Source organism: Phalacrocorax aristotelis, chromosome 10 (assembly GCF_949628215.1).
Source record: "Phalacrocorax aristotelis chromosome 10, bGulAri2.1, whole genome shotgun sequence".
NCBI classification, from domain to species: domain Eukaryota; kingdom Metazoa; phylum Chordata; class Aves; order Suliformes; family Phalacrocoracidae; genus Phalacrocorax; species Phalacrocorax aristotelis.
In genome coordinates this window covers 17,615,091-17,641,958 of record NC_134285.1, presented here as the reverse complement: position 1 = coordinate 17,641,958, position 26,868 = coordinate 17,615,091, and the positions used below count along the sequence as shown (strand labels likewise).

The 26,868-nt window shown below is 41.1% G+C and overlaps 1 protein-coding gene across 16 annotated transcripts in view; it reads left to right on the top strand.

Moving 5' to 3' along the window:
- MADD (MAP kinase activating death domain) overlaps positions 1-26,868 on the top strand; it is a 74,818-nt gene that overhangs the window by 9,114 nt on the left and 38,836 nt on the right. For 4 of the 16 annotated variants that reach the window (XM_075105400.1, XM_075105399.1, XM_075105405.1 and 1 more), the window contains exons 2-19: positions 4,179-4,371; positions 7,190-7,804; positions 10,489-10,792; positions 11,131-11,262; positions 12,521-12,634; positions 13,307-13,387; positions 15,763-15,816; positions 16,566-16,744; positions 17,348-17,583; positions 17,946-18,102; positions 19,096-19,193; positions 20,071-20,264; positions 20,871-21,202; positions 21,836-21,975; positions 23,206-23,307; positions 25,233-25,292; positions 25,752-25,854; positions 26,609-26,795. In XM_075105400.1, the coding sequence (XP_074961501.1) occupies positions 4,310-4,371; positions 7,190-7,804; positions 10,489-10,792; positions 11,131-11,262; positions 12,521-12,634; positions 13,307-13,387; positions 15,763-15,816; positions 16,566-16,744; positions 17,348-17,583; positions 17,946-18,102; positions 19,096-19,193; positions 20,071-20,264; positions 20,871-21,202; positions 21,836-21,975; positions 23,206-23,307; positions 25,233-25,292; positions 25,752-25,854; positions 26,609-26,795 (3,150 nt within the window). In that variant the 5' untranslated portion in view covers positions 4,179-4,309. The remainder of the gene's footprint in view (positions 1-4,178; positions 4,372-7,189; positions 7,805-10,488; positions 10,793-11,130; positions 11,263-12,520; positions 12,635-13,306; positions 13,388-15,762; positions 15,817-16,565; positions 16,745-17,347; positions 17,584-17,945; positions 18,103-19,095; positions 19,194-20,070; positions 20,265-20,870; positions 21,203-21,835; positions 21,976-23,205; positions 23,308-25,232; positions 25,293-25,751; positions 25,855-26,608; positions 26,796-26,868) is intronic. The other 12 variants (XM_075105403.1, XM_075105411.1, XM_075105406.1 and 9 more) reach the window with 5 other exon arrangements.

Sequence of the window (26,868 nt, the reverse complement as noted above, 5' to 3'; positions counted from 1 at the left end):
AAGACTCCAAGGGGTAGATGAGACAGGGGTGCTGCACAATTCATGTCTGTCGGGACTAATACTGTGTATCAGTCTGACACAGATGTCTCTAAACTGATAAAAATTCTGCTGCAGTTCTTTCATTCTACCATATCTCTTCTGTAGTGTGGTGCTTTTCATGAGTGTGTGTGTTTATTTCCGGGATGACTTTAAACCATGCAGATTGGCCTCTAAGAAGTTGTGCTACAACCTAAAATGTGGATGTTTGAGGAATTTTGAAATGTAGAGTAGTTCCAGTAATAGAAGTGTTGTTTGAAAGACATTTTTGTCTTGAGTTACTGGTAGGCAGTGGGTTAGCACTGGCTCTGGCCTTTGTCTTTGCATCTGGGATACTGTGCCAATTTCTACTAGTTCGTGAGTATTGCTGACAGCTGCCACAGTACGCAGGTAGTGTTCTCACCAACCTGTTCACCATCCATATGAGTGCTTATTTATATTATGGTGTTATCTGATATGTGGTATGTTTGTGCAGTATGTTTCTGCGGTGGCACCCACTTCTTTATTTTTCTCCTTTTCTTGAGTTGAAGTTACAGGAAGTTTCTTCTCAAGCGCTGCTTGAGTATTCAGCCTTCAAAGGGCTGGTTCCAATATGTCTGCAAAGAGAAAGCATGCTGCAGAAGACCTTTTCAGAAAAAGCAACCTAGAGAGAGAGAGAAGAGGCCATCAATGTCAAAACGAGTACCATCTCAGAGTCAAGATAATCTCTCAGTTCAGGTCCAAATGCCAGCATGGAAGAGGGGAAATGGAAGTACCTCTTGGTTGTTTGATCTCTTTCTGTTCTAATGTACTTAGTCTTAAAATCTAGGAGCTAGAGGAAGGATGATAACAAATCTCTGAGAAAGAAACTACCTCTTTATTGCCCCTAGAGAAGCTGTCATCTGTAGTTGTGTTCATATTACATTCAATCAAATTTTCCAAATACCCTTAGCTAGTTGTTCCTACCTTTTCTTTGTACCTACACAAGCATTTGTGTGGCTACTCAGTGAACCAAGTCATAGAAATAACCTAGTAAAAACAAAAGTGGCAAGGGAGGAGAAGGGAGGGTCGTGGTTTTAGTCCATATCAGTTCCGCAATCTGGTTCACCATGGAACTGCATGAACACTTCTACCAGCACAGAGGAGGGCATGACACTGGCCTGAAAGCAAGCATTTGGCAGGTAGGGAGAGAGAGGTAGGACTGTAGTGCTTGTTTGTGTTGGTTTATACAGATCATAAACTGTGGTGTCTGATTCCAACCAGGAATAGGAAGATGGGTTCCAGCAAATATTGGTCTAATGCTCTTTAATTCCTGTCATCAGCCATTAATAGATCTCTGAAGAAACAAGAGATTGAATAGGGGAAGGTAAAAAACCCTGAACAACTTGGTTCTAATTCTTCTATCTCTTTCTTCAATAAAACTTCATCTTCCAAAAGAAAGCCTTTGTCCTATTATGTCTCACTGTAATCATGGCCTTGTTAAGAATAAGCAAGCAAGTAAAGAAGACTCTGGAAGCCACTGCAGAATATTTGCATCAGTCTCCTTGTGTTGCAGAGGAAATCAGACATTTCAGAAAGTGCTCAGATCTTTTTTTTTAAGAACTGACAGAAACTTTGATGTACGGCATCACCATGATGCAGCTTCAGTCATTCCAGGGACTTTGGAAGCTCTGCATACGTTCCTTGTACTGGTCTGCCTGGATGCTCCTGAAAATTTTGTGGGTTTGATGGAGGTCTTCACATTGCATACCTTGCGACTTCCTTTGCAGAACAGGTGGAAAGATGTGTAATGAATTGCAGTCATAAGAGTTGTTATCCAGGCTAAAGAATAGGAGAAAAACCACAGGGTATGGACAAGTTACTGAAGGGTAAGGTCAGGTTATGGCCTTGTAGCCTCTCAGTTACTCTGTAGTCATTGCATGTTTTTACTCCATTGTAAATGCAGTTTACTTTCTCCACCTTCACTGTGGGGTAGGGTAGTCTCTGTTGTAGAGGAAGAACCTAGGTTTGGTTACCACTGAGTAACGGAAGTTCCTCGAAGTTACACTTCTATGTTACCTTGTGGTAATTTATTCCTATCTGTAACTGAACAGTGAGTTCCTTAAACAGTTCTGGGTAAAGATATATGAAATAAACAGATAAAGTAGTTCTTCAAACTGAAGGCAAAAAGGTCCACTTGATCATTCCAACTTCATCTGGTTTATCTACGCCAAGATATGTGCAGAATATGTTGGATCAAGAGCTGTTGCAAGACAGAGTCTGCAATGTTTTCAGTAATATTAAAACGAAGAAGCTTTGCTTTCAGTGTCTGTGTTTTATCTGTTGTTCAGAGAAGATAATTTATGAAAGTGTTGCTGCTCAGAGAAGGTAATTAGTAGTGCTGTCACTTAGGAACCTAGAGCAACTGTAGTTGAGGTGTCTACTAAAACCATGCCACGAAGCCTTACAAAATGTGGGGGGTTCCATGTGTGTGGGTAAGGTTACTTTCAGTTTATTGTTCCATAATTAATACTTACTGGCTAGTGTGATTTTCCTTTTTGGATAAATCATATACATACTTTTTTGTGTGTGTTTGTGTTCTTACTGGTATTTGGAAGGGTAACGAGTAAATTTCTCCAGCTCTGTACCTGGAATGTTGGCTGGGAAAAAAGCTGATATGTTACTAGACTTTGAATGTGATTGTGAGATGCGGACGGTTACAGTGCCTTTAACTAACTTTGGGTTGTGAAGTAATGAGAGAAACATCAATAAAATTACCAAATTTTGCTGAGATTTACAGGTTGTTTGTAAATCTGTTATACTTTTATACAAATGAAATCTAAATACGCTGCAGAACTGAAAGATTTTAGTACAGTAATAATAATTCTCTGAATTCTTTGATAGCCGTAGGTTGTAAAAATTAACTGAAATAGAAACCTTACTCTGAATATGCCCCAAAAGGCAGTTAATTTTTTTAAAATATAAAATAACTTTATTAATGCTTTCACTGGGTTGCTCAGTAAACTAGTAATACAGTTTGACCATCTCTGATTTTAGAGTTTCTGAGAACCTTCTGTTTCAGAAAATTTCTGTTTTCAGATTGTTTTCAAATGTAGGTAGGGAATAAGGTAATCAAAGGACCATGTCCAGGTGGATTTTGAATATCTTCAGGGGAGGAGACTCCACAACCCCTCTGGGCAGCCTGTTCCACTGCTCTGTCACCCTCACAGTAAAGAAGTTTTTTCTCATATTTAATACAGAGCTTGATTACCTTTTAAGGTTTTAGGTGTTTTTTTTTCTCTTTCATTAATTCAATGAAGTATGAATGGTGGGATTGGAAAGAACAATTTTACAGTGCTTACTAAGTTCTGGATGTCTATTAAGCATAGTTGTTAAGAAATAGTAATGCTGTAGTAAAATACCAGTTAAGCCAAGGGGATTTTTCTGTTCTAAAATGGGCAGAGATAGTAGCTGTAGGAGGCGTGGGTATCAAGAGTAAAATGTTGAAGATACACAAGATAAATGGAATTGAATAAAGTGAGTGAAAGAAACCGTATGATTTACAAAAAGCACTTTTGCTATTGCAAGCTGCAGTTCTATAGTTCTATAGAACTGCTGTTCTATATCTTAAGAGAAAAAGTGTTAGAGATGGCAGACTTTGGGGATTGCGGAGATCATTCTTGTTCTAGGCCACATTCACATTTGGGAGGGTGAGGTGCGTTATATCAAATTGGACTTCTCTTCATATTATCTTTTCTTTAGTTTTTCTGTTTATCAGACAGCTGAAGTTCAGGTTGCGTTTTTTTCTTCAGTCCTGTTTAACTGTACAGAATTGCCAATTAAAACTCTTTTCCCAAGCACTGTAGGAATCCCAGGGATTTGCCTAAACAATACTTTTGCCCGGAACCATTTAATGAATAACTCTTTGCCAGTGATGTGTTGCTTTGTTTGACTGTGGTCTTTCTTGAGATACTCTTGTACTATTTTTGTGTGTTTTTCAGTGCTCTCTGCTTTTGTGGGCATGTTATTGTGGGTTTATACTCATGAAGAGAGAGATCTGTGGATTGCCATGACTGCACAGAACACTGAGGCTTTTTGGGAATGTAATTAAGATCATGAAGTTGCTTATACATATTTGGTATTCCTGATTGTGCCTTTGATGCTCTTGCTTTTCTTGATCGTAGGTTGGGCTTGCCAAACAGTTCCAAGCAGATCCTGTTCCCCAAGGCAGCCGATCACAGCTGGCTGGATAACTGACTACTGGATCGATGAAGAGAAATTCACTGAGATGACATAGGGAGGGGTGTCAAGGACAATGGTGCAGAAAAAGAAAATCTGTCCTCGGTTACTTGACTATCTTGTGATCATTGGAGCCAGGTAACGTAAAAGATTCTCACCACTGCTTTTGCTTGGGCAGTAAAGTGGGGATAAATAGCCTAGCATCCATTGATGAAGCCATACTTGGTGCTGAGGAAGTGCTGTCTGGAATGCCTGCAGAATGCTGCCATAATGGGAGTGTTTACTTGGGCTGGGGCACTTTTTGAAAGATACTGGTCATCCAGAGTGTTTTAACTTGCTGTCTTTAGACTCCTTTTCAAGGTTCTGCAAAGGGTAGCTAAGAAAAGTCAATTTATATGTGACTCTGTGGTAGTCTGTGTGTCTGAACTTCTTTGCTTCTGCTGGCATCAGGATAGAGGGATTCACAAATTGAAAATACTGAAAGCCACATACAAGTAAATTACTAGTTTGGGGTTACTTTTCTAGCTTTTGAAGTGTAGTCTGTAAACTCAGTGTTTACAGTGTAAACAAAAAGCTGGAACTTGCCATACTTGGCCGTTTCTCCCCCTAATACTCATTTATCCTCATAGAAATGACATGGATGTTTTCTTTTTAAAAAATCTTACTAACTATCGATAGATAAAATGTTACGCTTATTTACTTAAAGCATGTATGAAATGTGGTGTTGATACGTAAGCTGTTTGTCAAACACACTGGTGCTCAGTAAATGTTATTTTCCTTTATTCAAAGTTTATGCAGTAACTTTCTGCCAGTCTATTTAATGGGTGTATTCCAAAGCCTATTTTACTTTCATTTCAAAATATTGGTGGTTTATGTGCATCAGCCTGTTGCTTTACTTGCCACTTTCATTTTAGAATACTTTGAGTGCAATATTTAAATAGGCTAAGTGGAGGAAATTACATAATCCTAAGTACTAATTATTTTTATTATTGTTTATTTTATTCTGTTTTACAGACGGAAGAAGTTTAATTACTTCTTATTGTCTGTAGAAAAATAACCAAGTTTTCCATGTGTGTGTCACCGACTAGGAAAAGAAGGAGGAGGAAGTGTTAACTGCCTTCTCCAGTGATGCTTATAGCATCTGATGTGCTCACTTAGAAATTTGCTGGCATCACTTCTGGATTCCTGCAGTTCTCTTGCTTTTTGCTGGGCAGCGGTAGCTAGATTGCTAATGCTCAGAGGTCTGTTGTCTCATTGGGCACTTCAGCAAACGCCTATGAGAAGAGATGGAGCTGACTGAAGTAGCTTCTACTGCGAAGTCTTTAGGAGCTCTTGTGGCCTCTGCTGTTACATCTTGTTATCCACTGTGCACAAATAGCAATGCCTTTTGGAAGTACTCCTTTTTATTAGATGCAAATTTTCTAAACATCTGAGAAGACTCTGTCTTTGTAGCTAATATTACTGCAAAGGCATGAGCTGATGATATATTTGCTGGCACTTTGTTGATGACTTTTTTTTAACCATTCACTGCCAAATAGACACTCTAAACACTACCAGCATTATTTGTCATTTCTTCTTCAGCAGATGATGCACTAATTGTGTCCACTGATATATAAAAGCCTTTTAGGGTTTCTTTCTTTTTCATATAGTATTTCAGTACTTAATGGTACAGACATTATAAATTTTGTTACCAGTTTATGCTTTGTTACTAAAGCATTTTTACTTTTTCTTTAGTTAAATATTAGTTTGGGGGAATTGTTCACCAGACCTATTTACACCAGTGGTTTTCTTTTGTAAATTACAAACATTCTATTACTACTTGTTTGGTTTTTCTCACATCTCAGATAAGAGAAAAGCAAGTATCATTTGTGTTTTGAGATGGGGAATTCTTAAAGCGTCAAGGTGAGAAAATGTCTTGTATGAGATCCCATAGGGGAGTGATGATAGAGCCAGGTCTCCTACATCCCGTTTAGTAAACATGATACTAAATGCTAATTACTTTAGCAAATGGTGAGAGATCAGACTTTCTAGTAAAGGGGTCAAACCAAAAAGAGTTTGTTCTGGGGATGTATTTTTCCTCCTTCACTATGTTGATCTGATACTATTTCTCTGGCAGCTATTCAGTAACTTTACTGGAAAAGTAGTGGTAGGAAAATAGTTAATACCTTGAAATAATCTGTTCTGGTGGAAAAGAAGGAGTAAACGGTATTGCCTTTCTGTCTTTGTTCCATTAGTGATTTGTGGTAAAAAGGTTGGTGAGCCACAGTGTTAAATAGACCTGCATATTACTACCCAACTTATTATAAAAGTTGGACTTGAAATCCAACGTGAAAATCAAACGCAGAAATATATGTATCTATGGTTTCTAGAACCTTTTAATGAAAAGTTTACAGGAGGAGATCCATATCATTTCACCATTTGTCTGAATTCTTTCCTAGTAAATTCTTGTTTTTCCCAGTTAAGAATTCACACCAGATTTTGTCATTTAATTTTTCATCTTGTTCATAAATGGCTGAAATTCAGGGGGTTTTCACCTGACTGTATATTTGAAGTGGGATAGTGTATTTCCTACCAAAGTGTTGCGCAGAAACCTGTGCAGTTAGATTCATTTTGGAAATCAAAGTCTCTGAAAAGTGGCAATATGATGTTCTCCTGGGAACAGCATACTCCTGAAAGTCCTTTTCTCAGTCAAATTTGAACAGGCTCCTTGTTGGGCCTTGATAATGATGGTATAGACTTATTTTATTTAACCCTTCTACAATTGTGGCTTTGTGCTAGGGATTAAGCATCGTGGCTAGTGACTGGGAAGCTGTTTTCTCCTTGGATAGTAGGGCAGAGAATAAACAAAGATGAAGCTGAGCCCACAGGCTCCTGACATGTTGGTAGGGATATACCAAAGATTTTTATTGGCATTAGTCAACTACGTATGGTTTTTTTGTTTGCTTTTTTTTTGTAGGCAGCCAAATAGCGATAGCGTTGCTCAGACTCCTGAACTGCTGCGACGTTACCCTCTGGAAGACCATGTGGACTTTCCTCTACCGCCTGATGTTGTATTCTTCTGCCAGCCAGAAGGATGCCTTAGCGTGCGGCAAAAACGTATGAGCTTCCGTGATGACACTTCCTTTGTCTTCACGCTCACAGACAAAGATACAGGTGTCATTCGCTATGGAATCTGTGTCAACTTCTACCGCTCGTTCCAGAAACGAGTACCCAAGGAGAAGGGAGAAGGCACAGGGGGACATCGAGCTCGGGAGGGACAGAAAATCTCCAAATCTGGGGATGCATCTGCACCCCAAGAGGAAGTGGTCACTGAGAGTTCAGAGAGTGGTTCTTCACTGCAGGCTCCAAGTACAGAGTCTACCCCAGATGTGAATCGATCACCACGCAGTAAGCGTCTGGCCAAAGGCAGCCATCACTCTCGGAACAGCACTCTGACTTCTCTGTGCATCCTTAGTCATTATCCCTTCTTTTCCACCTTTCGTGAGTGTCTGTACACCCTCAAGAGACTTGTGGACTGCTGTAGTGAGAGATTGTTGGGCAAGAAGTTGGGGATTCCTCGTGGGGTACAGAGGTATGTTGAGGGGGAAGAAAGAATTTTTTCCTACCACTGTTTGTGTCCAGGGCTGCAATTGTCTGTATGGCAAATTGTGGCTACAGGTGTCGTTTCAGAAGCAGTCAAACAACAATGGCTGATCTTTTTGCTGTTTTAACCCAAGATCACAGTAGGAAAAGGAAATTTTTGTGGTGATTTCTTTAAAACTTCTCTGTCTGATTCTGTAACCTGGTCTGATTTGCATTTGATACACCTAAGGAGGCACTATCCTGCTAGAAGCTGACTGAGCATCATCTCTTCTGAAGCTAAGCACTGATACTGTTACTGTTGCTTTGGCATATAAGCTCCATGGCGGTGTACATCAGGACTGATTCTCTGGCAAATTAGAAACAGCCAAGAATTAACAGAGAATTTCCAACTGGGGCAGGAGGGAAATGATGAAAGTGTGTTTAGTGAGCTTATGAAACAATCTGAACTTCAGCTGTGGGAGAGGAAAGATTAGAGAAGCAGGAGTGGCTGAAAGAGATCCAAGTATGGTATTTGAAGGGGAGAGGGAGGAGAGGTAGAAAACAAAGGAGTTGTCTAGGAAGCATATGAGAATGGGGGTTGGTAATAGCATATTTGACAGGATCCTGGTGTATTTTTAATGTAATGTAGTAATCTTACATATCTGGTATTATAATGTTGGGTGTGTAACAAAAGATGTTGCACTGCAGGGTACAGAAGGAACAATGTCTTTATGTATATCAGTCATGGATGTATACCTGTGTTATTGTGCCTGACACCTACATTCCAGGATGATATTTTCCTTTCTAATATGCTAACTGAAAAGAGAAAATACAAAATGCATCTCTGGAGAAAGGGGATTATCTCAATAGTAGGAGGAATGGGGCTGTGAGATAGCTCATAATGTGAATTAAGTAGCTTGGTACACTCCAAATTAAACTTGTCTAAAGCAAAAAATGACAGGACATCTATAATTTTAATCTTTAAGTGCTTTACATTTTGTATGAAAGGGGGAATCTGTTCACAGAGCAGTAGCCTACTTCTTGGGTTACTGTACCAGAATAGTTCTAGGAGAGTGTCCTGGGCTTATGACTGACTCCTGCATCAGCAGATTGATCACCTGAATCCACTGACTGCTGGGGAAAAATTATTCTGTCAGAACAAAAGGGTTCCCCCCTCTAATGGAGGTATGTATTAAGGGAGCTTATTTTGTCACTTGGTTTAGTCTGATAATTACTGAGGCAGACAGAAAGCTGAATTTCATGGTTTTCCTCAACTCTCTGAGCTCATCTGATTTTTGAAAGGGATGCTAAAGTATTCCAGTGTCTGAATGGGATGTGGCATTTGAAAAATTTGCTCTTTTTGAACATAATTTTTAAAGAGAGTAGCTGAGTGACAGATGAGGAGGGCAAAAGAAGGAACACTGAGCATTCATCTCTGGGAAGAGCGAAGCAGCAGGTTTGAACTACGATGTGGTTTGCAAGCCGTGACCTGGAAAAGTAAAATAGTTCTGAAGTGGTGGCAGAATAAAGGTGAAACTGAATCCTTACAGCTTGCAAAAGAGTGAGCGTGCCTGTTAACAACCTAATGCCACGTGCACTACAGGCAGCTGAAGGGAGAGTGGAGGATGGGAAGCACACAGTTCCTGAGAGGTGTATCACTTACCATAATCTCAAATTGCCCTCCTTTCGACCCCTCCAAATTTCTCTAATTTTTCTTCCTTTCTGAAGCCTCCAGTATTATAATGTTTTTTTCTTTTTCTTTAATTTTTTTTACGTTGTGAACTCTAAGGTAGAACCTCTAATTTGAACCCATACCATTCAAAGGGATCAATTACAGTAACTGTAGATAATTATCAGACTGAAGTTTATTGCAGAATGGTTATAGCAGGTTTGCAGCCTTCACTATGCTACGACATTAAGGGCAGAAGTGGACAAGCCACTTTGCTTCCCTTGTCAGGCCCAGTTTCAAGTTTTGAACCTCTGAAGGCCCTGAGCAATGCTGTACATATGTTTTGGCCAGCGAGCCTGTCAGCTACAAGTTTGCAAATTGCTAGCTTAGGGCGTGGGAAAATTGCTGCTTATTTTGCTAAGGTACCTAAATACTTTCTAGACAGCTTTCAGAAATTTGTATTCTCAGCTGAAATGCATCCACTTCTGCTGTGGGTTATTCAGCTCTTAAGAATGATACAGTGCAATTTAGGATAGGAAGAAAAAGAGTATTTTATCATGCCAAAACGTCTGGGAGATCTTGGTGTGGCATATTTTTATTATCTCAGGTTTAGTTCCTAGTCTTGCAAAGGTTTGTAGGACCGCCGGAAGCAGAATCCTACAAGCGATCAGTCGACCACAATTCTGGACGAGATATGAGTGCTGTGTGCATGCTGAATTTCAAGCACCAGAGCAATGAGAGATCTTCAGAGATGTGGACCTAAGTGAAACATCTAAATGAATGAATGAACTCTCAGGTGGAAATGCCATACTTGAGTTGATTCCTGCCACAGAAAGATTTATAATTCCCCATAGTGGTTGTTTCAGTCAGCTTAAATCCTTACCTTCCATTCCTCTGTGGGAACGCAAGTTTGTTAGCTGCACCTTTTAATCCTTGGTGGATCTGCCGTTTCCTAGGAAGAGCCTTGTGGAACGGCTGTCACATGAAGCTCTTGGAGTATTAACCTTGTTGTTCTCCCTGTACAGGGATACAATGTGGAGGATTTTCACAGGCTCCCTCCTGGTGGAAGAAAAGTCTAGTGCATTGCTACATGACCTGCGGGAGATTGAGGCCTGGATATACCGGCTGCTCCGTTCACCGATGCCTGTTGCTGGTCAGAAGCGGGTGGATGTGGAAGTCTTGCCACATGAGTTGCAGCCAGCTTTGACCTTTGCTCTTCCTGATCCGTCCCGCTTCACCTTGGTGGATTTTCCATTACATCTGCCTTTGGAGTTGCTGGGAGTGGATGCCTGTCTGCAGGTGCTGACCTGCATCCTTCTGGAGCACAAGGTAGGAAGGGAAGGGTTGATCTTTGATATGTACATAGGAAGCTCTGCCCTCTTCAAAACCAGGGCAGGCTGAATGTGTAGAACAGCTGTGTCCTGAACTGCCTGGAATCAGTTTGTCTGTGGAGGGAAGGAATAGCTCCTTCTGAGGTTCCCATTTTGAAAAGTTTTGCTCTCACTCAAAAAAGTACCTGAAGCTTGTTTTCAGACAGATTAATGGAGCGTCATCCAGTTCACAGCCATTAAATCAGAGGCCTGCAGGCTGTCAACTTTGTATAACCTGGGGGGAAGTATTAGAAGTGAATGGTTGCCGCAATGCTGAGTGAGTTTCTTTGGTTGCAGGTTGTATTGCAGTCCAGAGATTATAATGCGCTCTCAATGTCTGTGATGGCCTTTGTGGCTATGATCTACCCATTAGAGTACATGTTCCCAGTGATTCCTCTGCTTCCCACCTGCATGGCCTCTGCAGAACAGGTACGTATTTTTCCTTTATTGTTTTTCTTTGTAAAGGATGTTTCTGTGATGTCTGAAACTTATATAGGAGTAGTCCTCGTTTCCTTCCCTGCTGTTTTCTTAGGGGTTGTAGCAAAGTCTGCCTTGCAAGAATGTTCTTTGAGCACCACTAACTACTTAAATCGTAGGTAGCACCACTTACTTAGGATATCTTCAAAGCACACTTGGTGAATAGTATGATTCAAAGCAGTAGTTCACAGTAACTCACAAACAATGGACTGAAAGGCCATAGATCCACAATATTATGATAAGTATTTATGCTCCCTCTGCCAACTGAGTATTAAGGTTTGTTGGGGAAGCTCCAGAGTAATATTTAAGGACACTTGAGGGCTCTTGATTTAGGGTTTGGAAACTACTGACAGCAATTTATTCTCCTCAGAAGTATGAAGTGCTGAGTTACTTTAGCTGGAAGCCTGGGTTTTACCAATAGTTGGCTCTCTGCAGGAGCTCATTGTTTTGCTTGAAAAGATAGAATTCAGGCCATCTAACTACTTCAGTGCTATCCTGCAACTGATGCTGCAGGTTTGTTCTTGTACTGCCCCTTGGAGGTGACCAGCTGTTCTAGATGTAAAGAATAAATTAGCCTCCCAAGCCACTGGTCTGAAGTAGGTACATGCCTTATTGATTTAGACCTTTTCCCTCTGCTGATTCACTTATCAGAAACAACCAGAATTTCTCCTTAGGTTTTCCATGTACATTTGAAAAAAACAAGAAGGTGTTTATTTCATCTGCTTCTAGAGATGTTATTGTTTTGAAACCAAATTACCATTACAAGGGTAATGGCAAAGCCCTCACATTTACAATGGCACAGACTCAGTTTGAGCTGAAGGTGTATTCTTCTGTGACATGCTGTTTCTTTAGTAGGCTCTTACTCTGAACATCTTTTTTTCTTGGTCCACGATAGATGTGTTAAGCTGCTAGATTAAGCTTATTACAAAGAGCCATGCAGACACATAAATTACATCCCTGGCGGGGCAGCATGGGAGGCAGAAATTTATTTTCTTTTAAATGAAAATTGAAGCTCTCTGAGCAGGAACTTTTATTCTTCTTCTTTTATTTTTTAAATGTTTCTATTGTATGGAATTAATTACTTAATCACCAATGCCTTGTGTGTCATCTTCTCTGCTATAAACATACTGTAGTTAACAAACAAATATTTGAGAAGAACATAGTGATAGCACACGCAGATCTTGTCCTCATTAAAGTCTCTCTCTCTCAGTTGCTTCTAGCCCCTACACCTTATATCATTGGTGTTCCAGCAAGTTTCTTCCTTTACAAACTGGATTTTAAAATGCCTGATGATGTATGGCTTATTGACCTGGATACCAACAGGGTAAGTGGTGCCCATAAGGTGCGCTTTCATCAATGTACCCACTGAGAATTTAAGAATGCCTGTCCTCAGTCTGCCTTTGCCACTCCCGGGTTCAACTTTAGGATTTTGTTCCTTGTTGTGTCTCAAGGTGCCCATTTCTTTTGCTCATTAGGCATTCTTTTTCAGTTAATCCATCTGGTTATATCATTAGAAGATAAATCCTCAAACAAATGGTTAAGCGGTCTTGAGTAATTGTAACTCTGTCTCTTATAGCCCTACCCAAGGAACCTGATATAAGAGCCTCCCAGCCGCACTGGTTGTCATGATTCAAATGGGACTATGTATCCTGGTTTCTAATGGGGCATGAGCAAGGGTATTTCAAGGGAAATGTGTATAACATCATCTACTTGATGGAAATTCCAAAGGATGAGTGTGGGTTCATTCAAGCTTCTCTTTTTGGTGGTACACAATAAAGTAACTCCTCCATTGTTTGTGATATTGTAAACAATAACAACCATAAAGAAGTGAAAATCAAAGTACTGATGCAGGTGTCTGTGTGTGGGGTTGTTTTTTTATTGTTTGACTTTGTGGCTTTTATTCGTTAATCTCTGGAGTACCGGAGATCCAGGAGTTTCTGGTTTGGAAATGACTACAGCTGGGGAATTTTTAGTCTGTTGCTGTGCTTAATTCCAGGTGATCATTCCCACAAATGCAGAATCTTTGCCAGCACTGCCAGAACCAGAAGCTTCAGAGCTGAAAAAGCATCTGAAACAGGTAATAAGCACTTTGGGGAAAGGACTCAGATTCAGTAGAACTTAGCAGATCACAGAATCACAGATTGGAAAGGACCTCAGGGGTGTAGTCTTGCCACAGCTCTTCTGCTATACTGGACAAAAATGCAAGTCAGCAAATGTAAAGCAAAATGTTTTAAAAGCACATGTGTATCCTGGTATGTCAGATGGATGTGAAAACATATCAGATGACTCGAATACTCTTGGCTGGTCCTGGAGAGGTCTGCTTCTCAGAATGTGGAGGTCGGCTAATCAATAGGGTGGCTGATTAAACAATGATACAGGGGAGTCTTTTGAGCTCCCTGAGCTGTATGACTTTCTAACACTGTCTTCTCCTGGCTAGGCTGAATCTGAGACTTTCTTTTTGTTTCAGATCTCTCTGTTGTTTTCCAGACGACTTAATTGTAATTTTTGTTATCTGTTTCACCTCTTGCTGTATCTGCTGCTTCCACCTTTGTAATTTGTAGGGGAAGCACAGGACTAGGAATTTCCTGTCAACATGTTTAAGATGCCTCTTCTGTATAGTTGGCCAGTTAGAACATTCCCCATGTGTCGTGGTTTAGCCCCAGTCAGCAACCCAGCACCACGCAGCCGCTCGCTCATTCCCCCCTGGTGGGATGGGGGAGAGAATCGGAAGAGTAAACGTGAAGCAACTTATGGTTTGAGACAAAGACAGTTTAATAGGTAAAGCAAAAGCTGCACACAGAAGCAAAGCAAAACAAGGCATTCATTCACCCCTTCCCACGGGCAGGCAGGTGCTCAGCCATCCCCAGGAGAGCAGGGCTCCATCACGCGTAATGGTTACTTGGGAAGACAAATGCCATCACTCCAAGCATCCCCCCCTTCTCCCCTCCTTCCCCAGCTTTATATCCTGAGCATGATGGCATATGGTATGGAATATCCCGTTGGTCAGCTGGGGTCAGCTGTCCTGGCCGTGTCCCCTCCCAGCCTCTTGTGCCCCCGGCAGAGCATGGGGAGCTGAAAAAGTCCTTGACCAGTGTAAGCACGACTTAGCAACAGCCAAAACATCTCCGCATTATCACCGCTGTTTCCAGCAGCAATCCAAACCGTAGTCCGATACTAGCTACTACAAAGAAGTTTAACTCTCTCCCAGCTGAAACCAGGACACCATGTTAGAATACAACAGCATTTTGAGTTTGAAAAGCAGTATCAATTGATACAGAAGTTAAGTGGTAGGTATCCTGTTGTTACTTCTCCATCTTAATGGAGATTTTTGATTTGGAAAAGTGAGTGGTCACTAAGGCTTGTAACTGCAGTTAATTTCTTAGCCAGGTGAGGGATAATTTGAAATGCTCCTGAACACAACAGATGGTTTGTTTTCTACTGTTGTTTAAGGCTAACTTGTTTCCAGTTGGTGCAGAAAGTTCCAGATTCCTCCTTTACATTTGCCATGTGGGCTGTAAACTCTGACTTGATCCATCAACCTATGATCATCTTTGTTTCCCCTCCATTCATGGCTCTGGTGTGAGGTCTCAGTTTCTCCTCTCAGGTCATTAATCAGCTTGGGTCATCCTGGCTGATCGTGTCAAGCAGGTTTTATCTCTTTATTTCTGTTTTCCTTATGCACGCTGCATGCAGTATCTAAAGGTAAAGTGTGTTACTAATGCGATGAGTGCTGCTCTTTCTTTCTCCTCATAGACCAGGAGAGCAAAGTGTGTAACCTCTGTGATACCCCAGTACCTGCTGTCAGCACAGATGGAAGCGATGTGTTGCTTTGGAGTTTTGTTAGATCCACCTTCCCCTGACTTCTGCCTCACCCCCTTGCAATTTCGGGCACTATTCAGTGAAACTCTTTCACTAGGGCAAAGTTGGGTATCAGAAGACGAAATTGCAATTTCCTTGAAGATATATTTAAAATTCTCAGAGTGTTCACCCAAATTCAGGTTACATCCCTATGTATTCCTGTAGTTGTTATCATTAAGAGTTGATCATTGGTAAAGGAGAAGGAGCGCTACTGTTTGCTGTACAAAGTAGAGGAGTCTAATTGTGGCCCACATCACTAAGCTTAACACTTTTGTGTGCTGTTGGGTCTTCGTGTCACTGAATAGAATTCAGGATATCTGCTTTTAAACTGCAGTAGAAAGTTCTTAGCTGCATCAATAAGGACAGCACCCTTTCCACTTTCCAGAGTGGCCAGATGTGAATGTTTGGGGGTGGGGCAGTTAGATCTGTCTCCCAAGATGTGCCTATTTTGTGGTCCCTTTTATTTCCTCTCATTTGTGATATTTGGTAGTAATAGATGTTTTTTTCCTTCCATCTGTTTCTCTGTGGTCATGTGTTCGTCTTGGCTCTGATGGGCTGCTGGTGTTATCATATGATCTTCCATCTTGCGTCCAGTGTCTGGTTAGCATGACTACAATCACTCAGAAACAGCTGCTCGCTCCTGACAAGGTTCTTTATTTTATTATTTTCCCCTCACTTTTCCATTTTACCCTTTTCCTTTGAAGTTTTGGTTTTTGTTTTGTTTTATAAATTTATTTATTTTTTAAATAAAAAGTTGAAGACTTGGTGGGCAAATGGAAGAAATGAGGAAGATTTAGGATAGGTCTGGGTGTGCAGGACTGATTTACCACTTGTGTTGCTCCAGTACATATCCTTGAAGGTGTTATGAGGGTCGAAGAGGATGGTAGCTTTCTGGAGAGATGAAGACCTCATTCAGATGTGAAGTGGAGGTTTGCAGGGATACAGGCAGATGCCTGTGTAAAGGTGACTCTACGTTGTCCTGGGATATCAAGGTCACTGGTTGAATAGCCAAGTTGAAGGCAAGTTTCAAGGCCTCTAGGTCCCAAGATGTGTCCAAGTTACACATGGGAATAACTCTACAATAAGTTGTACACAGTGCTATACTACTAGTGGTCCAATCTGGACTATCTGTTTTCATGTCATGAATGATCTAGCAAAATGGACTTCTCTGCTACCCCTTGGCTGGCTCAACAACTGTTTCAGCATTGAGATCATTCTGACAATCTACATAAAGGAGGGCCAGGAGATATTTGTTGACTCAGTGTAGGAGATGGTTTAAGACAAGCTAATGGAGCATTCCTGATTGTTGCAATTGCCTAGAGGGCAGGGTAGTTCTGATCTCTCTCGTTCTTTGAATACCTTTTCTTGCTGAATGTGTGCTTCATGTTCTTCGTTAGGCATTGGCCAGCATGAGTCTGAATACTCAGCCCATTCTTAATCTAGAGAAGTTCCATGAGGGGCAGGAGGTGCCACTGCTGCTGGGAAGACCACAGAATGATTTGCAGTCCACTCCCTCCACAGAATTCAACCCTCTAATCTATGGAAATGATGTGGACTCTGTGGATGTGGCTACCAGGTGAGGCTGAACAGGAAGGTAGTGTTGAATCTTCATAAAGTTTGCACTTGAAGGCAGCACAGACACTTCCATGGGTCCTGTGGTGGCAGCAACACCCTCTGGGTTCTACTGCAGGTTCTACTTTACATCATGGGGGGAAAAAAGAGCAGAAATTAGTGTTTATCTCAGATCTATCAAGAACATAACTATGTATCTTGAGGGGTTGTTTTGTTTCTTGCATTTTCCTGTAGATCATCCACTTTATCTGGACTTGTCAGTCTGATATTGCATCCTCAGCTTAAATCACAATCCTTAAACTACAAAAAAAAAAAACCAGAGGTGTAGCTGTCACCTCAGCTAGTGGATATGAGAATGGTGTCCCTCATTGGGTGGGTCTTGGCATTGAGGTGGTGAATTAAAACAAAGTGATTTCCTGGGGTGTGGGTTTGTTTTTTTTTCTTTAAAGACAACTATTTTCTAAGGGGACTTAGTTTTTCATACTGGGTTACTGTTCTTCAAAGGTTTGAAACATTGCCTACTGCATACCTTTTAAAGCCTCTCTGTCTTTTCTTCTGTTGTGTTCTTCGTGTTTTATCTGATGTATTGTCCTCTGTTTCTTTTTAGGGTTGCCATGGTGAGATTCTTCAACTCGCCAAATGTTTTGCAAGGTTTCCAGATGCATACTCGCACTCTTCGTCTTTTCCCCCGACCGGTGGTGGCCTTCCAGGCAAATTCTTTCCTTGCCTCTAGGCCAAAGCAAACACCTTTTGCAGATAAGCTTTCCAGAACACAGGCAGTAGAGTACTTTGGAGAATGGTCACTTAACCCTACTAACTACGCTTTCCAAAGAATTCATAACAGTAAGTTTTGTCTTGCCTTTCCTGCACTTGGATGTAATGCAGGAACTTAAAAAGCAGAAAGATTCTAGGGAAAGACTTAGTTTTACACCATGTTATTCCTGCTGGAGAAAGAAATCCAGCTGAAGGAGCGTTTTCCTGTTTTCATGTATGTCCTCATGTGTTTCTAGCAAGTTAGACCTGGTATTAGCCATTCATTCCTCCAATTAATTTTACCCCTTGTCTTGTTTGGTCTTATAGGTTTCTTGGAGTACAGACTGTCCCTTCCTTTATGCAAGACTTAGTAGGGGGTAGTCTTACTGTGAAGGAAGCCTTTGACACCAATAAATGAGCTAAATTAATTCTCTCCTTGTTTTGTTGTGCAGACATGTTTGACCCAGCACTGATTGGTGACAAACCGAAGTGGTATGCTCACCAGCTGCAGCCCATCCACTATCGTGTCTATGACAGTAATTCCCAGCTGGCTGAAGCACTGAATGTCCCAGTAGAGAAAGAAACAGACTCTGATCCCACTGATGACAGGTTAGTGGGGAGCATAACCCTAGTCACATAATAGTGCAGATTGCTGGGCCTCTCCGACTTCTCTTTTGCAGCCTTTTCCTCTAGCCTGCCAGGTTGCTCTTTAATTTCTTCTGTCTGGGCAGAATACTGACACTGAAGTAAATTATCTTACTGCTCTGTCATCGCAGCAACCTCTTAACCCTTTGCTAGTGTCTTCTCAAGCCTTCATTTAATGTGATTCCCCATTTGTATTTTCCTGTTTTCTTTTGCTACCTGTGTACCACTTGACACTTGGTATTTCTTCCCACCCTAATGCTTTTTCCTTCCATGCTGTTCTTTTTCTGGTTATTTCTATTGCAGTACTACAAGTACTCTCACCCATCCTACCAGTCTTTCAAATCTCTACTCAGTGCACATAGTTATGCAAAGCTTGTTAGTACTACCCACTGCCTGAGGCCTCATTGTGTGCTCAGTAAAATGAGAGGAAACTTTTTTATTATAGTAGTTTTGGCCATATTTCCCAGAGTTTTGCGTCTAGTTTTATTATCCTTCATTCTCTGCTAGCCTGTGAGATCTTTTAGGCTTGGACTTGCACATCTTTTGCATTCTGCACAGCACCAGTGGCCCTGACAGAGTGGGATTTATCACTACTATAGAAAGGGAATGCTTTTACTTGTGATTTCCAGTTCTCTTGAAATTGTCCTACACACACACATAAACATAAAGAACTGATGCAGTACTCCCTGCTCACTTACGCTTGACCTCACCAACTTTGCTGAAAGTATATAAATGTTTTTCCATATGTCTTTTGACATACCTCAAAGTTATTTTATTTGCTCTGACCTTTCATGAAGTTGGCTTCTGACCCTTGCAGAAATTTGTTTGTAGAGACTGTAATATCATGAGCTTTTTAAGAGGCCCAAAAAACCAATGCTGATTCACTTTTTTGAAACATCAGGCCCTGCTGTTGCTGTTATGCTGCCACTCATCTCTCTTTCTCACCTCTTGTGGCAGTGACAGTGTTGACTATGATGACTCAAGTTCCTCCTACTCCTCCCTCGGTGACTTTGTCAGTGAGATGATGAAATGTGACATTAATGGCGATACCCCAAGTGAGTAACTTTGAGCTGTACTTTCACAAGGTCCACACAGGTTCCTCTTTCCCATTCGTCTGCACTGTGGGAAGAATGCCTCCCCCAAGTCCCTGAATCAGAGCAAAGTATGTTTCCATTGTAGTCTTGCTCTGAGGTGAAAGTGTCTTCTATACTCCTCCTTCAATATCCAGGGGTGGGCTGAAAAAAGATGTTTCTCCTGTTTATAAACAATGCCCTCCAAAGGACACTGGGAGGAGGAAGATCAGAAATGGTGCTGCTGAACAAAACTTGCTCACTAGGTCTGGGAACAGCCTGCTGCTGCCAGTAGATACTGTGCAATATGGGCAGCAGAGTATGAGGTTCTCCTGCCCCCGCATAATTGTTCTCAGTGCTGGCTTTAATGAGTCGCTCTATCCTAGTGGGAACAGGAAAAAACATTCTCTGGCTTATATGGAGGCTGCAGCAATAGCTCCTCGTGTGAGAAACTCTCACTTTCTTCAGTAAACTAAATCTAGGAATGCCAACACATTTCCTATGTCCCAAGGACAAGAACTAGTGATCATAAGTTGCAACAAAAGGAGTTCTGCTTGGACATAAGGAAAATATCTTAATGGTTAGTGTAGTTAAACAAGTTCCCAGGATCACAGTAGAATGTCAAGCCTTGGAGACTTTCAAAACTCAATGGGACAAGGCCCTGAGCAACCTGCTTTAAATTTGAAGTTACCCCTGCTTTGAGCAAAGAGTTAGAATAGATAAGCTCCAAAAGCCTTTTACAACCTCAATTTTTATACAAGTTTATTCTGCTGAGAAGTCCTCATCTGCTAGGCAACTTTAGTTAGATGGGCAAAAGGCTGAGGAAGGCAGTGTTCTTTAATGCAAAATGATGTGTTTGCAGATGTTGACCCCCTGACTCACGCAGCCCTTGGTGATGCTAGTGAAGTGGAATTTGATGATTTTCAAGAATATTCAGGGGATCTGGATGAACAGGCCATGGACAGTGAAAACTCCCAAGAGAACAACCAGCCTCGTTCAAGTTCCAGTACTACAGCCAGTAGCAGCCCCAGCACTGTCATCCATGGAGTGAATCATGTGAGTGCTGAGATGAGTTCAGCCCCAAGATGACCATATTGGGATATAAAGAATGGGAGAATGCACATGGTTCTTTCTGAGAAGGGCGAAAACTAATAGGACTGTGAAACCATGCACAGATTAGATTGCATGCTCTTTCTGGACTTTCTGAGCAAGGTGGAATTTATTGGTACTGTCTTATGCTGGGATAGGGCACTTCTGTACGTAAAATCTTCCAAGCATTGAAAAACGCAGCATTAACAGAGGGCAGTGGTCCAGGTTGTAAATGCAGGAATTAGTTTTACAATGTCTGGAAAGACCTGATGCATTAGAGGAATGGCGAGTGGTGTGGGGAAACTCGTGAATTTGATCATTTAGGAAGAAAGGGAGTTGCTTGCATAACCACTAAACAGGGTAATGGAGAGCCGTTTTCCTGAGCTAACACTTGCCAGTAAGATCTGTTTTACAGGGGAGTAAGTCTCTAGAACAGTGTACAAATACTGCAGTGTATATAGAATCCTAGATTAGAGCCATGGGTAGTGAGGATGGGGTAGGGGCCTAGTAACAAACAGCAAGGACCCTGCAGACTTCCCAGTTTGAAATAATTGTTCTTGTCCTGCCCCTCAGTTGTATGTAACGCAAATTAGAGAACAGATCAATGATTTGACTGGTCCACAGGAGTCAGCAGATTCAGCAGAAATGGAAGAGAAGTTGGTTTCTGGATTTTCAAACCATCTCTCCTCCTTGCCGCTGCAATCAAGCTTTCCCAAGATAAGTTTGGATCGTCGAGAGAGCAGCAGTGCAGCTGGCAGCATGAGCTCCTCAGAAGGGGTAGTGAGAAAGCGAGAGTATGACAATCCATACTTTGAACCACAGTACGGCTTTCCTACGGAGGATGAAGATGATGAGCAGGAAGAGAGCTACACCCCAAGATTTAACCAGAATCTCAATGGAAGCAGGCGAGTCCTCCTTGTCTCCTACCCTTCTGTACAGCACTGTTGGAGTCTCCATCTGCTTAATGTAGTTCAACGTTCATTCGCTCTAATGCTTTTTGCACCTGAAATGTATTGTTGATCACTTCCATTTAATACTGAAATTCTGTAAATCCTTCTGGTTTCAGTAAAGGCATTTGCTCAGTTCCTTCAGTTCCTTGCTTTTATGTAAGCAATAGGAGCTAACAAAATCATCAGTTCTTCCTAGAAACATTCTAGTATATTACCTACTGATTTCTGGAAACATTTGAGCAAATTGGGGTTGTTTTTGGTGAAGTTTTGTGTCTTGAGGAAAAGATACTATAGTGATTGATGTCACTGAGTTTTCTTCTTATTGCTCTTAAAGCAGAACCAAATCCACCAATGCCCTTTTGCAGACAAGTTTTCAGCATGCCCTGGAAGGTAATAAAAGCCTGAATACAAAGATGCTTCAATTATCTTGTTTTTTACTTTTTTTTTCGTCTTTCCCACAAGGTAAGGGTAGTGTAGTGAAAACTGATGTGGAATGAGACCAGCATCAATCTCTCACAGTCATATAAAGTGTTGATTTGGGGTGGAAAGGGGGGAAGCTAATAATGTTTGTACTTAATTTCTTTAAAGGTCTCAGAAGTTACTCCGTCCAAACAGTTTAAAACTGGCCAGTGATTCTGATGCAGATTCAGATTCCAGGGCCAGCTCCCCAAACTCTACTATCTCCAACAACAGCAGTGAAGGTTTTGGGGGCATCATGTCTTTTGCAAGTATGTACTTTCATTAAGCTGGTTTTATGTATTATATTAGAGCTTGCAGAAAGATGGAATAAAAGGATGGCTAGTCAAGAGAATAACTTCGTTGTTAAATTGTTACCAGCTGTCCAGAAGTCATGTTGGGAGCCACAGGACCTATTTGACTTACACTGCTGATAACTACTGCTTTATGTATTTTTCAGTAAGAAGGACTTTACTTATGCAGTTAGGCCCTTGAGTTATAAGGCAGTTAAGGCACAGACCAGAAATTCTTTCATTTAAACAAAAATATGTGCAATTTCATGAGGTTGGTACAAAAATCTTGCCATCAACGTGCCTTCCATGCTACCGTGTTGGGTGTTTAGGTGCTGAATTCAATTTCTTGACTATGCTGACCTAATGTCAGTTGTATTTTAATATAATTCCACAGGTGTCAAAGTAATCTAGAGTTTTTTAATGAATGAAAGAAGATATGGCCGGTTGAATCTTGCACAATAGTGGGGAGCAGTGCAAGAAGTTTACAGCAGTGGAGAAAGTATATTAGATGTTTCTGGTAAAATGATTGTTACTAAAATAAGGCTGCAAAAAAAGTACCAGAGCAAATTGAAATAGTATGCTGACATTTCAAAATAACATCCTGAAGCATTAATCAGTTTGTTGATCTACATGAGATGGTTTCAGGATGTCTACAGGCTTAACCAGATGACAATGCATTATTGCATTAAGATCTGTCTGTACTACAGAGAACTTTGGTTTTCTCCTAATAAATTGAAAGCTTCTATTTTAAAGCTTGCTTCTGTGGCAGATTTAGTGTTTCACAAGACACAGTGCAGAGTCCTTCCTTCAGAATTACATATTTTGGAGGTCTTCTGTCATCCTGTTTTCTCATGTGGCCTCTACCATTCATTTGTTCCTAAAAAGAGGATCAAACTAGAAGACACAGCTGACATGAGATTACCTGTTTAAGTGCAGGAAGATAGGTGTTACATTTAAGACTCAAAGGTACAACAGCAATGGTTGTAACGTGAAAGCTAAGAATTACGTTTTTGTACAATTTACAATAGTCTGATTACAGGTGGTGTTGCAATGTAAATGAAATGATATTATGCTTCTGAGACTTTTGGGTAAAAAAGAACTACTTCATCATTAAGGGTCTGGAACAAAAAGTGAATTACAGGAAGTTTAGGAAGTTCAGGTGTGTGCTGTTAGTATTAGGCATTTAGTTGTTTTCTTCTTCTGTCATAGGCAGCCTGTACAGAAACCACAGCACAAGTTTCAGTTTGTCCAACTTAGCCCTACCAACCAAAGTTGGGAGAGACAAGAATACTCCCTTTCCCAGCCTGAAAGGTAACCGTTTTTCCCTTTGTCTTCTACAGCCTTTACAGTTCTTCTGACTTGGCAGCCTGAGGTCTTAACCTAACAGGAACCCTGGGGGTGATATATTTTGGTAGTTTGGGTAGTACCTGTGTTAAGTATCAAGACAGTAAATTGTCTTGATATTTCTCAGTCAGACTTCTTCCCAGCAATTGGGCTGTGTTGGGATGGGAGACTGGCTAGCCAACCTCTGTTAATGGATACACTGTGAATGTTGGTTTTGTTTTTGTATTTTGTTTTGTTTATTTTTAAGTACTTAGTGTAAAGAGTGGGAACCAAGAGGTAGGTCTCACTTTTTGTACTGCCACTATCGTAATGATTAGCCTTAGGTAGCTTGTTAGAGCAATGATGCTGCATTTGTAAGTGGGGATAATGCCAACTTCCCATGGAGACTGCAGTTTACATGGGTTTCAAAAGTGTTTATAGTCTTTTCAGTTCATTAAAATAGAAAATTTCCGATCAAAATTGAATTATAACCATACTTCAGCTCATTCAGAGTGAAGATCGATCCCTAACTTATGTGCACAACCTTCTCATTGGAACATCTCCCATTTTTCTGCAGTATCATTAGATGGCATGTCTGAATGGCCACTAGAGAAATGACCCTTTTACCGTGGGGAGTTAGACAGCCTAGTTGTCCTTGTACAAGATGTAATAACAGAAGAGTGACTGAACACGTGCCAGTGTTTTAGTGTTGAGACCTTTTCAGTTGCTAAACTGGGGAAAGCTTTTATTTTACCTTCTGAGTTACTCTGATTAGAACTTACTGCTTTTGTTTTAATATGTTGATTTTTTAAATTTATTTTTTCCTCCTCACCATTTTCATCGGTAAAGATTACTTTAATCTGGAAGTGGGAAGGGATATGGATGAAGGTTGGTATGATGTTTTGCTGACCTTTGACCTCGTAGAAACAAAGGCCAAAAGCTGGGTTTTGTGTTTCTGCTTTGGACTTTGTTTTTGAGACAAGTAATCATTCCCTGTGTGTAAAATAAGGAGGAACAGGACTGGTATGGTAAAAACACTAGCAGAGACTCTGCAAAGCTGTTTTTGACAACCTTTTACCAGTTGGTTATACTTTCATGTCCAGTTGTACTGGATATGAAACGTGCTTCCTGTCAGGGTTATTTCCATGGGTAAACTTAATGACTTGATTCCATGCATTGGAAGAAAACAGTGATGGGGTTTGCCACTCCACATTCATGCTTTGTGCCTCATCTTCTGCACTTTGGTGTTCTTTTCTTGACTATTTAATCTTGTAGGGCCTTTAATGTCACTATGCAGATACGAGGATGGGATTTCTGTGGAGTAGCTCCGTCTGTTTTATGCATGTGCAAGTCTGTGTGTGTTGGTGTTCATTTATGTGTGCATGCTGGCTCACTGTGATTCCCACTGGGCACTTCACTGGTTTTCAAATGTTTTTGTCTCTGTTGTATAGGTATAAAATTGCTGCATTAACTTGTTCTTAGCAAGTGTGTGTGGTACCCTGTGTTTCGAACTGTAATGGGAAATGATGCTGGGACGCCATCTCATTGCTGCTGTTTGATCACTTTCCATCTTCCTTTTTAATTTTTATTTTGTGCATATCCATTGATATTTTTTCCTCAGTGATGCAGAATGTTTTTGATAGTGCCCTTGACATACAGTATGTGCAACAGTGTCCTTGAAGATGGAATACATCGGTTCCATGATGCCAAATTTCAAGTCAATCACTCTCTCTGAGATTAATTGCTCTGGCCCTTGTTGTCTTGGGCTTTCAAGCATCCTTCCTGCTCTAGTGTCTTTTGGGTTTTGTTTTGAGGGAGGGCTGGGAAGAAGCTGCTAGTTGGATTCTTTTGATGCTGATGGTGGGGAGTGTAGATATTGTAGTACACTACTAATTGTATATTTTGTGTCCCAGTATTTGGGTTAAATACTATAATGGAGATTATTACTGAAGCTGGCCCAGTAAGCAATGAAGGTGGGTTCCCTACAGCATGAGCTGTGCATGATATAACAATTTCCAGCATTCCCTATGCCTGACTTTGGGCTACCTTTCTCACTGGGTAACCAGTACCACATGATCTATACTAGTCACCCCTGGTGCATTATGCTTTTACATATAGTGACTAATATGGAGATGGTTCATGCTGTGGAACTGCATGCAGATCAGCCAAATGTTTTCTGCCTTTCACCTCCTGCTCCCATTACTATCTTCTCTTTTTCTCTATGCATTACTCCCATTACTGTTTTCTGCCGATGTGTGATGCTAGAATATGATATACGCTGCTGCTTTTTTGGAGTTTCCATTTTGTTTGAAGTCTGTTACCTGTAATCTGAATAGGTCTGTTAGCCAACCTTAGCATTGCTTTTTACTGTCCTGGCATCAGACTGTGTTCCTCCCACCGCTTCCTCTCATCCTGTTTCCTTTCCTGTGTAGGAAATAGACGAGCCCTTGTGGATCAAAAGTCTTCGGTGATTAAGCACAGCCCGACTGTGAAGAGAGAGTCTTCATCGCCTCAGGGACGAACTAGCAATTCCAGGTAATACTTTTCATTGCTTTTTGAGTCTAAAGTGTTATTAAAGTGGTCTTATACTTGGCCAATGTCTTCTCAGAAATTTAGCTGTTGAAGACTAATTAGTACTTTTCTATGGCCCCAAGCTTGCACGTATTATTGAGAAGATTCTGTATGGATGGACTTATAGTTAACAGCACACTTACATATTCTTCTGTGCTCCAAAATGTATCCTCTTTCTGTCTGAGATCCAAAAAAATTTAAGTCCCTACTTTAGCTCAGTATTTATTGTTTGTAATTGAGTCTGTTCTGAACAAGCTAGTCTAGCCAGTGGAATTTTAATGCACCATGCAGGGAACCAGCTGAGTCATATGAAGTAGTTTGATCCCATGAAGTCACAAGAAATGCTTTTCTCACCTTTGGGAGGGGAGTCAGAATGGTGCAAGTAAACATTACCTGACCTGTGCCTGGGCTTTTCCTCCCTTTCTTATGTAGCAGTCATGGGTGGAGTGAAATTTACTTTGAGCTGCTGTGGTTGGGAGACAAGCAAGAACAGTAACTGCAGTTCACAGGGGGGTATGCAGTAGGTTGCACAGGAGTTCCCTTCTTACCATTCCAGTTATGTCAGCAGCAGGCATAGCTAGATTTGAACTTCTTTTCCTGTAAACTTAGCTTTGATAGGAAATGCATTTCTGTGTGCGTCCTGGCCATATCTCTCTTTCCATGCAAGCCAAGGTAAGCAGAGGGCTAACTTTTGCCTGCTTCCTCTTAAATCTGTCAGTGAGAACCAGCAGTTCCTGAAGGAGGTGGTACACAATGTTCTCGATGGGCAAGGTGTTGGCTGGCTGAACATGAAGAGAGTCCGACGCCTGCTGGAGAGTGAGCAGCTCCGCGTCTTTGTACTAAGCAAGCTGAATCGCGTGATCCAGTCAGAAGAAGATGCTCGACAGGATGTCATACAGGATGTGGTCAGTGCTGAACATAGCAGGGTCCTCATACCTAGTGTCTGCTGAGGCTCTATCCATAGAGAGTTTTTGTTAA